This window comes from Coregonus lavaretus, assembly GCF_964263955.1.
Source record: "Coregonus lavaretus genome assembly, chromosome: 20".
In the NCBI taxonomy this organism is placed as follows: Eukaryota; Metazoa; Chordata; class Actinopteri; order Salmoniformes; family Salmonidae; genus Coregonus; species Coregonus lavaretus.
The window spans coordinates 21406512-21419263 of NC_140007.1; the positions used below are offsets into that span (position 1 = coordinate 21406512).

Here is a 12752-nt window from a genome sequence, read left to right on the forward strand (position 1 = left end):
CCAATTTCTTTATTGCACATTCATGCACTGTATAACATATTTTTCTGTGTTCTGAATAACCATACATTTGATCTTGTTTCATATTCAGCCAGCAGGTGTCACTGGTACTTTCAGCTTGGGAAGCCGTGATGACTAGCACATACAGTTTATAATCATGTCAGCAATTTGAAATCTCTTGACAACTGCCTTGTTTTATTAGCCTAGTACATAAGCATTCTTTCACAAACAGGTTATTTGATGACAGACTCCAGTCCGAACCAATGTTGGGGGGACAGTTGCCTATGTAGTGGTCTATCCCGGGTCTGAGGTGCATTTACTCTATCTGGACACTAGATGGGTGTATTGAATCATTTTGACACAGATCATCAGACAGCCCAATGCCGAGGACAGTTCAATTACAGTCCTGTAGGGATACGATTCCACACAACCCAAACGCATGGTGGAGGGGAAGGAGGGGGAAACGCCGACCGTCTGACTCACACAGACAGGGCAGGGGTGAGAGGCAGTACTCTATGCTGTAGTTACGTGGAACTACACAAAGCTGGGAAATCTACTACAACGCACATCTTTTTCCAACTTTTTGCGCATACAATGTGAGGAAAATGGCCGAGACAAGGTAAGCAAGTACTATTGTACAGTGTATTGTCAATGTATGTTTTGGTGAACGAAACTAGACGGATACAATTAAACAAGTTTTTGCTGTTGATCCTCGTTACAATGTAGTAGCTTCTCACGTCTGCCGACTCATGACTGTCTGCTGTACAACAGTACAATACCGCTAATAAAACAGGCTTGAAGTAGGCTAATTGATTGGCGATGAAGTTTCAAATTGGTCAAACCTTTATAGCACAACGTATTGTCTCGGTTTAGCTTTTCGTGCCAGAAATGAAAATGTTCATTGTATTTGCAATTCAAAGGTTATGCTATAAAAATTAATAAGAATCAACATTTGTTAAACGCAATTCGTTATTACAATGTAATAATATCCTGTAGTCAATGAAACTCACTTCAAGCTGATAAAAGCTGATATACAGGACACTAACAAGATATAAAAACGAATGCATTAGGATAAATGTTATGGTATTTCAATAATTATTTGATTGTTCTGTATCAATTGGTATTCATTATGGATGTGGCCCCTTTCTTTTCTAGACAGTAATTTTTTTTAACACAACACAGGCCTACCTGTCCTACACCACGGTGCACTCCACTGCTCCTCATGGGTGTGAAAAAGTAGAAGCAGTCAAACCATGCCTCTGGGTAACTTCAACGTTCAAACACGAGAACTAAGGTTTTTAAAATGGAATAGGTCTAATGGGTTATTCTGGGGGGAAACGTGCCTGATCTTGACCCGCTGCATATCTGTGAACATATGCTGAACGCTATATGAGAGGGCTACGCTATAGGAGAGTGCTGGTTTGTTTCACATGTTCAAGGACCACCTCCTTCCCTTCCCTTTGGTACTGTCAGTCAATCTGCCAGTCAGGCACATCCCATCCTGACTGCCAGGTGCCATCCTTCAAGGTCCAGTGCAGCCGTTTTTATCTCAATAAGCCATCATCTCTGGGTAACAATTAAATACCTTACTGTGATTGTTTTCTGTTAAAATGGTAAAAAAATAAACAATTATTTCTTAGCAAAGAGCAATTTCTCAAGCAATAATTTTTCAAGTACTGTAGCTAGGTTTCCATCCAATTGGCAACAGATTTTCATGCGAATACTCTCTAGGATCTGCATAAAGGAAATATGCGCATTTTCCCACCAGTGGTGTGTTCCCACCAAATTGACTTTTTACTGATAAAAATCAGTGTGTCATATCATAGTGCACACAAAATATACTTTTTCGATTGTACGGAATACAAATCTAAAGTTCAATATGTTTCCATCACATTTTCAACAATACCGATAGTTTTGTCACAAAAACTGTTGCGTTAGCAAATGTTCCTACTCTGGTTTTAGAACGTGCGCTCAAGCCGACAGCTCGCAGATAGGCCTACCGTGTGGGTAGGCTGTGCAGGTAGAGTCTACACATGATGAGATTATTGTGGATAAGAGAGAGAATAGTTTTATTTGTCAAACACAGTCAAGCATCGATCATAATGTCACCGAATAAGACCCTAGATATTTATTGGAAAGGAGCATCACGATCACCGTGCACTTTCACCGCCCTGTGAAGTTCATCATAATTTACTTAATCTGTAGCCAAATAAACTGCATGGGTTCCCAAGAAGTAGTGGGAGGACCACACACCATATCATCTCGTGACTCCAAGTTTACTTTGATAGGATGGTTATTATATCAATACAGTGCATTCGGAAAGTATCCCTTTTTCCACATTTTGTTAAGTTACAGCCTTATTCTAAAATGGATTTTAAAAAATGAATCCTCATCAATCTACAGACAATACCCCATAATGACAAAGCGAAAACACGTTTTTAGAAATCTTTACAAATGTATTAAAAATATAAAACAGAAATACCTTATTTGCATAAGTATTCAGACCCTTTGCTATTAGTCTCGAAATTGAGCTCAGGTGCGTTCTGTTTCCATTGATCATCCTTGAAATGTTTCTACAACTTGATTGGAGTCCACCTGTGGGAAATTCAATTGATTGGACATGATTTGGAAAGGCAAACGCCTGTCTATATAAGGTCACAGTGCATGTCAGAGAGCAAAAACCAAGCCATGAGGTTGAAGGAATTGTCCGTAGAGCTCAGAGACAGGATTGTGTCGAAGCACAGATCTGGGGAAGGGTACCAAAATAGTTCTGCAGCGTTGAAGGTCCCCAAGAACACAGTGGCCTCCATCATTCTTAAATGGAAGAAGTTTGGAACCACCAAGACTCTTCCTAGAGCTGGCCGCCCTGCCAAACAGAGCAATCGGGGGAGAAGGGCCTTGGTCAGGGAGGTGACCAAGAACCTGATGGTCACTCTGACAGAGCTCCAGAGTTCCTCTGTGGAGATGGGAGAACCTTCCAGAAGGGCAACCATCTCTGCAGCACTCCACCAATCAGGCCTTTATGGTAGAGTGGCCAGACGGAAGTCACTCCTCAGTAAAAGGCACATGACCGCCCGCTTGGAGTTTGCCAAAAGGCACCTAAAGGACTCTCAGACCATGAGAAACAAGATTCTCTGGTCTGATGAAACCAAGATTGAACTCTTTGGCCTGAATGCCAAGCGTCACGTCTGGAGGAAACCTGGCACCATCCCTACGGTGAAGCATGGTGGTGGCAGCATCATGCTGTGCGGATGTTTTTCAGCGGCAGGGACTGGGAGACTAGTCAGGATCGAGGGAAAGATGAACAGAGCAAAGTACAGAGAGATACTTGATGAAAACCTGCTCCAGAGCGCTCAGGGCCTCAGACTGGGGCGAAGGTTCACCTTCCAACAGGACAACGACCCTAAGCACACAGCCAAGACAACGCAGGAGTGGCTTCGGGACAAGTCTCTGAATGTCCTTGAGTAGCCCAGCCAGAGCCCGGACTTGAACCCGATCGAACATCTCTGGAGAGACCTGAAAATAGCTTTGCAGCGACGCTCCCCATCAAACTTGACAGTGCTTTAGAGGATCTGCAGAGAAGAATAGGAGAAACTCCTCAAATACAGGTGTGTCAAGCTTGTAGCGTCATACCCAAGAAGACTTGAGGCTGTAATCGCTGCCAAAGGCGCTTCAACAAAGTACTGAGTATAGGGTCTGAAAACGTATGTAAATGTGATATTTCAGGGGTTTGTTTTTATACATTTGCAAAATTTTATAAAAACCTGTTTTTGCTTTGTCATTATGGGGTGTTGTGTGTAGATTAATGAGGAAAAATAACAATTTAATCCATTTTAGAATAAGGCTGTAAAGTAACAATGTGGAAAAAGTCAAGGGGTCTGAATACTTTCCGAATGCACTGTATTTGCGCATACCGCCTTTTCTCGCGTAATTAATTTTACCAATCCAAAAAGATCCCATGATGTCGAATGAACAAATTATCTGTTGGCATTTATAAAATTGTATCTTAACTTCCTGTTTCCATCACAGCTGGGTAGGACTTTACAAACTGTGGTTGGAAATGTGCTTAGTGAGTGGTCTGAGTGGGGAGGGGAAAACTGAAAACTAGCTGTTATTGGCAGAGAGGTTTGGAACTCTCTTTCTTATTGGTCTGTTAACTAATTTACCACCTGGTGATGTCACCAGGCAGGCCAAAACGCCATCCCACCAAAACAGGCTGAAATTTCAGGTATTTTCAAACATCTGTTACACTAAAAGGGTATTATCATTTTAACAATTGCATAGTATTATTCCAACCTCATAGTGTGGAAATATATGGAAAGCACAGGAAAATCAGGTTTTTGACTGCACTGGGCCTTTAATGGAATCATAAGTGGGATGGGCGTGGACATATTTTATTCATAATTGAGCTCTTACACAGAGTCGGTTAGCTATTGCTGGGCACATGCTTTAAACAATTTAATCAATTAGAAATATAAGGATTGGGGAATTTTAGATTCATTTGATAGCCTGTAATCAGTTGATGTGTAGTGAAGTGGTTAGAGCAGCGTGCTCTATTGAATAGAGATGCCTGTACTCTATAAGTACAGGAGTCCAAGTTACACATTGTGAAGACAGTGAGCAAATGAAGGCAATGGAAGCATAAGCTATGTTTTATTGTGGTATGGAAAAGCCAAAGTTGGATTGTATGATTGTGGTCAGATTTTAATTACCAGTTTGTTCGCTTGAATCTTGTCAGACGTTCCTACAAATTGCTTGGTTTTGTTGCCAAAGTTTAAAAACCAAGAACTATTGCATGTTCAAATGTGTTATTACTATTATATAAAGTAGTCAATATGGTCTATAGCCATGTGCTAAATTTCCATCTCAGTTTTCCACTGCTATTCTGTGGAGAGAGTGTGCATGCGTGCGTGGGAAAAGGACAGGTGCTTACCCCCCCACACACACACACACACTCCACCCATGGGTATCCTGGGTGAGCTGAAATAAATAGTGTCAGGTTCTGACGTCTTTAGTCACTCACCCTCCACCACTTGTGTTTGTCCATCATTAAACATCTGAAAGTTGTTAGCTGAGTAAAGCTATCCTATGATAAAGACAAAAATCCTCTTTACTTGGATGTACAGTTATGGCTGAAGAAAACATCTCATGGGCTTTTATAATGGCCTTGTAGTTGTTTAATATAGGTGGCATTGTGATTACTACTGGCTTAGGCCACTGCTGCTGTAGATTTTTTGTAATGGATTTCTCTCTTACGGTGCTCCTCTCCATTCACCTGTCTCTCCACTCTTTCCTTTCACCAATGTTCTGTGAGCCCAGGCACGCCAGGTGTATGGGACTGTTTTTACTGGTCAGGGTCAGTTTTTGCTGACTGGGAGTTTGGGCTGAAAAGCTGCATTGTTAGGTCACTGCCTGCAGGATGAACTGGAGGGAGCTAACCATTGTGGACATCATCAATGACCATTTTAGATGTTGTCAAAAACCCTTCAGTCCTCCACAGCTGAGTCTGTGTGTAGAAAGATGGTTGTTGTTGGTTGTTTGATGTACGCCCATGGAAAGTAACTGTTTGCGCGCACGTTCCTTTATGTGCATGTGTGCGATTGTTTCCATTGTTGTTGTATACCTGTAGGCTACAATAGGTTTGAGTCAGCATGGTTAAACGGGGAACCGCATAGTTCTTGGATGACAACGGGCAGGGAGGGTCAGTAAGAGGGTCCCCCAGGCATGGTAGGGTGTGTCCAGCCTGGTCTCATAGACTAGACGTAACATAGTGAAACTAAATCTGGGACACGTTTGATATGGTTACATAAGACAGAAAAGTAGCGTGGTTGGCCGGGTTGGATGGGTTTTTGTATAACACGAACGTCTAGCAATCCAAAAGGGTTCTTCTGCTGTCCACATAGGAGAACCCTTTGAATAACTTTTTTGATTCCAGGTAGAACCCTTTTGGATTCAATATAGAACACTTTCCACAGAAGATTCTACATGGAACCCAAAAGGGTTCTACCTGGAACGCAGAAGGGTTCTACCTGGAACCAAAAAGGGTTCTCCAATGGGGACAGCCGAAGAACCCTTTTGGAACCCTTTTTTCTAAGAGTGTACTGTTACCATTCACCTCATGGACTGGCCACCCCTCAGAGCCTGGTTCCTCTCTAGCCGCCTTCCTAGGTTCCTGCCTTCTCTCTATGCTTCTGCCTCTGCAATGCTTGCTCTTTGGGGTTTTAGGCTGGGTATCTGTAAAGCACTTTGTGACAACTGCTGATGTAAAAAGAGCTTAATAAAATACATTTCATACATGTCAATATTCCAGATTGGGAAACCCCCAGCAACCAACACTGGGTCTAACGTTACTCTAATGAGTAGTTATTTCCAGAAACCCTTCAATTGCCTTCACATTCTCCAAATACTCCTCCAGTCCAAAACCCTTGGCTCCTCTCCCTCTCCTTTTGGTTTTACCACTACCCAGTAGGTGATTGTCTGCGGTTGTCTGGAAATAACTCACAGTATTTAACTGGTCTAACTGGCCGTACCCCTGGCGTGGTGGTCCTTAGGACTGGGTCCCAGAGTAGTAGTTTGTAAAAACGCCTGCTCATTAAGATGGGCAGAGATGGCCCGGTTTCAGTGTTTTAGGTCATTACCACAGCCAGGGCTTGATGTGCTACATTGACTCTACCCCTGGGCCATGACTGGAATACCATGCCAGGAATGATTACAAAAGTCATGGTTTTAAATTGATGGTAATTAATGCTGTATACATTTTGTGTTTTTGCAATTCCTTAACTGATCTTGTTTTTCTTCCAATGGGTTGGCAGTTGGCTCCCAGCCCTTAGTGTGGTGACAAATAGGCTATATACCTGTAGATGATGTGTTTATTTAACTGCCTGCTTCCTAGTGAATACTCAAAGTACAAAGCAACATTTGAAACATTTGGTGTAAGGGAAGGATCAGCAGAAAGCTTCTGTTGTCAACCTTGCATCTATCTCCTGTGCTAATTTATCAGGGTACCTGTGATTTTGGAGAAGATGTTGGAGGGGAGGAGACTTTCTCACAGTTGGTGTTGGATCAGCACACTGCTGCAACAAGTCTCAGACTAGCTTTAGAGTAATTGACATCTCCATGGTAACAGTGTTTGGAGTGGTGACTGGCTGGGTAGTGGAGTTGACAGAGACCTAGTGTCAGGGACTAGGAGGGCTGTTGATATGCATTATGTTGATGTGTTCTGTTGTTTGCTGAGAAAAGCCTCCATTTGCTCCTGTAAACACAGTGATCCCTCACAACGCCATGAGAAACCATGTCACACAAGACAGACTTATTCTCTCCTCCATTCAGCCCCAAGCCTGTCCTCTCCTGTCACCAGAAGCTTGCAAAATCATCTTTGACCATTTACGGTTGCCTTGTCAGAACGAGACTCCTACTGAAGGGTTCATGGTTTAGTCGTTTTCCATGAATAATCGGTTGATCACCTGCCAGATTCACAAAAGGCTCTTCAAGGAGGGATTTTATTTTTATGTGTCCGAGTATTTGCATACAGCCACGCACACACATTCACACACACAGTGCATGGGTCTGAGTGACTAACCTTGTCCTTTCCCTGGTGTCAAACAGCTCAGTCAACACAGTGGTTGAGCCCAGGTCACCATGCTCAGCAAGGCACAATTCCTCTCAGTCTGTATGTAGAGTCTTGTTTTCCTCTCTCACAGTGGAAACTCTGGACATTCCTTTGTCTCTTAATTACCTGGTCGTTGTTGCAGTAAAACGGGTCCCCCATGACCCAGGCCCAGCAGGCTGACCAGCCCAAACAGCCTTTCCTTTCCTGCTCTGATATGGTGCTTTGCTGCTGGTGTGTGTGTGTGTGTGATGGTTAGATCAGGTATAGGTTGGTTGAGACAGACATAGATACAAAACAGTGACCACCACACTGTCTGCCAATATATCCCACAGGTGGTTAATTACACCCTGTCTCTACCAGCAGGTCTTATAGTCTTTGTGTGTAAGTGTGTGTGTGTGTGTGTGTTATGGATGTGACAGTGGGTGATGGAGAGGGTCGTGGTATTGCAGCTGTTCTGGTTGTCCTGATGTTTGCACCTTCTAACCTCTGTGTAACCAAGGACCTGACTGGGGCCCGGGGCCCGGCCTGTGGCTCTGTGTCTCCCAGGGGAGGGCCACTAAGGACGGTCATTAGTAGAGTGGATGTGGGCCTGAAGCCTAAAGGAGAAGGCCAGTGGAAATTAATGATAATCTCTGCCATTGTCTGGATTAATGAGTGCTGGGAGCTGCTGCTCAGGAATGCCTATGGCCCGTCTATCCATGCTTTTGTTAAATGGATCCCAGACTAAGGGCTGGGAAACTCCGCTAAGAAGAGCTATTATTAATCTACTGTAGGGTCTAGAGAATGGGAGCTAGAGGAACAATGGACAATTTGAATATGGTTGTGATCAGTGGCGATGCTCAGAAGTATCATAGTTCATCTGAGTTGCGGAAGTCACTAGGAGTGACAGGAGATGCTCTCAAGTCTTTGCTCTACAAATCTCCTTTCAGGAGGAGGGCCATTGGAACATTGGAGGACGTAGGAGTGAGCTACACACACATGCATGCACGCGCACGCACACACACACACACACACACACAGCCACTACTTCAATCAAATCATGTCCCTGGGAGCTCGTTCAGGAGACTTGTAAGATCAAAGCGACAGAATACTTTTAACTCTACAGATTAGTTTAAAAAGTAGCAGGATGCAAATTACCTGCAATTAGGCCTAGTTAAAACCAGAACTATCATGCAAATCATGACTGTTGGGTAAATGAACAATGGGACAATTATATTCAGCAAACAGAAAGAAAACAGAAAACCTAATTTTACTAATTAAACTTCATTGCCAGTAACAGAATAAAATTGCGGCATTGACTGGTGTTCACAGTATCCATGCACACAGACAGACACATAGTTGCATGTGTATTGGAGGGTGTTGGTGTGATCTGGGGGGTCTTTAAAGAGCAGAGCAAAGAGGTGGTAACTTTAGCTGTTTGGAACAGATTAGCTGGCTCTGTCCAGTCAGTCAGTCAGTCAGTCCCGCTGGGTTTGTTGTGATAGGATCACTGGCACCAGCAGCTCTTAGACCACTGGAAACCTGCCAGACTCTCTCTCTCTCTCTCTCTCTCTCTCTATAGAACAGACACCATAAGGACATTCACCCTTACCCCTCACTCCCTTTATATACCTAACCCCCGCCCCACCCTTTTCTCTTTAGTATCTGCTATTTGTATTTGTATTTATTATGGATCCCCATTAGGTGCTGCCAAGGCAGCAGCTACTCTTCCTGGGGTCCAGCAAAATTAAGGCAGTTATACACTACCATTTTTTTTTTACTACTTTCTGCATTGTGGAATAATAGTGAAGACATCAAAAGTATGAAATAACACATATGGAATCATGTAGTAACCAAAAAAGTGTTAAACAAATCAAAATATATTTTATATTTGAGATTCTTCAAATAGCCACCCTTTGCCTTGATGACAGTTTTGCACACTCTTGGCATTCTCTCAACCAGCTTAACCTGGAATGCATTTCCAACAGTCTTGAAGGAGTTCCCACATATGCTGAGCACTTGTTGGCTGCTTTTCCTTCACTCTGTGGTCAGACTTATCCCAAACCATCTAAATTTGGTTGAGGTCGGGGGATTGTGGAGGCCAGGTCATCTGATGCAGCACTCAATCACTCTATTTCTTGGTAAAATAGCCCTTACACAGCCTGGAGGTGTGTTGGGTCATTGTCCTGTTGAAAAACAAATGATAGTCCCACTAAGCCCAAACCAGATGGGATGGCGTATCGCTGCAGAATGCTGTGGTAGCCATGCTGGTTAAGTGTGCCTTGAATTCTAAATAAATCACAGACAATGTCACCAGCAAAGCACCCCCACACATTAACACGTCCTCCTCCATGCTTTACGGTGGGAAATACACATACGGAGTAATCCGTTCACCCACACCGCGTCTCACAAAGACACGGCGGTTGGAACCAAAAATCTCCAATTTGGACTCCAGACCAAAGGACACATTTCCACCGGTCTAATGTCCATTGCTCGTGTTTCTTGGGCCAAGCAAGTCTCTTCTTCTTATTGGTGTCCTTTAGTAGTGGTTTCTTTGCAGCAATTCGACCATGAAGGCCTGATTCACACAGTCTCCTCTGAACAGTTGATGTTGAGATGTGTCTGTTACTTGAACTCTGTGAAGCATTTATTTGGGCTGCAATTTCTGAGGCTGGTAAACTCTAATGAACTTCTTCTCTGCAGCAGAGGTAACTCTGGGTCTTCCATTCCTGTGGCAGTCTTCATGAGAGCCAGTTTCATCATAGCGCTTGATGGTTTTTGCAACTGCACTTGAAGAAACTTTCAAAGTTCTTGAAATGTGACTGACCTTCATGTCTTCAAGTAATGATAGACTGTCATTTCTATTTGCTTATTTGAGCTGTTCTTGCCATAATATGGACTTGGTCTTTTACCAAATAGGGCTATCTTCTGTAAACCCCCCCTACCATGTCACAACACAATTGATTGGCTCAAACGCATTAAGAAGGAAAGAAACTCCACAAATTAACTTTTAAGAAGGCACACCTGTTCATTGAAATGCATTCCAGGTGACTACCTCATGAAGCTGGTTGAGAGAATGCCAAGAGTGTGCAAAGCTGTCATCAAGGCAAAGGGTGGCTATTTGAAGAATCTCAAATATAAAATATATTTTGATTTTTTAAACACTGTTTTTGGTTACTACATGATTCCATATGTGTTATTTCATAGTTTTGATGTCTTTACTATTATTCTACAATGTAAAAATTAAGAAAAACCTTAGAATCAGTAGATGTTCTAAAACTTTTGACCGGTAGTGTATACCATTTTAAAAACGTCACAATACATTTCACAACAGATTAAGTGTGTGTCCTCAGGCCACTACTCTACTACCACATATCTACAACACAAAATCCATGTGTACGTGTGTGTATAGTGCGTATGTTATCGTGTGTGTATGCGTGTGTCTGTGCCTGTGTGTGTGTCTCTTCACAGTCCCCGCTGTTCCATAAGTTTCATTTGTATTTCATTAGATTGTACTGCTTGTATGAGTTACTTGATGTGGAATAGAGTTCCATGTAGCCATGGCTCTATGTAGTACTGTGTGCCTCTCATAGTCTGTTCTGGACTTGGGGACCTCTGGTGGCATGTCTTGTGGGGTATGCATGGTGTCTTAACAGTGTGCTAGTAGTTTAAACAGACAGCTCGGTGCATTCAACATGTCAATTCTTGTGATGAAGTCGATCTCTCCTCTACTTTGAGCCAGGAAAGATTGACATGTACATTTAAGGGCCAGCCGTGCTGCCCTGTTCTGGGCCAATTGTAATTTTCGTAAGTCCCTCTTTGTGGCACCTGATCATACGACTGGACAGTAGTCCAGGTGCGACAAAACTATGGCCTGTAGGACCTGCCTTGTTGATAGCATTGTTAAGAAGGCTGAAGATCACTTTATTATGGACAGACCTCTCCCCATGTTAGCTACTATTGCATCAATATGTTTTGACCATGACAGTTTACAATCAAGGGTTACTCCAAGCAGTTTAGTCACCTCAACTTGCTCAATTTCCACATTATGCATTACAATATTTAGTTGAGGTTTAGGGTTTAGTGAATGCTTTTAGTTTTTGAAATGTTTAGGACTAATTTATTAGTTAGTGATTTTACTTGCTTTGGTAGCTGACGTGTATAATGTTGAGTCATCAGCATACATAGACACACAGGTTTTACTCAGAGCCAGTGGCAGGTCATTAGTAAAGATTGAAAAAAGTAAGGGGCCTAGACAGCTGCCCTGGGGAATGCATGACTCTACCTGGATTATGTTGGAGAGGCTTCTATTAAAGAACACCCTCTGTGTTCTGTTAAACAGGTAACTCCCAATCCACAATAGGAATGGCAATATCGTCCACTATCATCCTCAGTAATTTTCCATCCAAGTTGTCAGACCCAGGTGGCTTGTCATTGTTGATAGACAACAATCCTTTTTTCACCTCTTCCACACTCACTTTACGGAATTCAAAATTACAATGCTTGTCTTTCATAATTTGGCCAGTTATGCATGTGTAGGTACAGAAGTTTGCTAATCTTACCAATTAAAAAATCATTAAAGTAGTTGGCAATATCAGTGGGTTTTGTGATGAATGAGCCATCTGATACAATGAAGGATGGAGCCGAGTTTGCCTTTTTGCATAGCATTTCATTTAAGGTGCTCCAAAGCTTATTACTATCCTTCTTTATATCATTTATCTTTGTTTCATAGTACAGTTTCTTCTTATTTTTGTTCAGTTCAGTCACATGATTTATCAATTTACAGTACGTTTGCCAATCGGCTGTGCAGACAGACTTATTTGCCATTCCTTTTGCCTCATCCCTCTCAACCATTCAATTTTTCAATTCCTCATCAATCCACTGGGATTTAACTGTTTTTACAGTCATTTTCTTAATGGGTGCATGCTTATTAGTAACTGGAATAAGCAATTTCATAAACGTGTCCAGTGCAGCGTCTGGTTGCTCCTCATTACACATCACAGTCCAGCTAATATTCTTTACATCTTTAACATAGGAATCACTTTCAAACCTGACCTCTTATACACTATATTAGGCTTATAAATGCTATTTATATATTAATATCCACATATCCTCTTGTTAGTGTCTATTTTCCAAACTTAGCAGCAGCAAACAACCTGTGGGAATG

The 12752-nt window shown here is 42.4% G+C and overlaps 1 protein-coding gene across 1 annotated transcript in view; it reads left to right on the forward strand.

Annotated features, from left to right (window-relative positions):
- Positions 1 to 505: 505 nt before the first annotated feature.
- Positions 506 to 12752, forward strand: part of LOC311147461 (rho GTPase-activating protein 39-like) — a 117615-nt gene continuing 105368 nt past the window's right edge. Inside the window, exon 1 of the mRNA XM_084184164.1 lies at positions 506 to 616. Coding sequence (XP_084040290.1) covers positions 603 to 616 — 14 coding nt within the window. The 5' untranslated portion in view covers positions 506 to 602. The remainder of the gene's footprint in view (positions 617 to 12752) is intronic.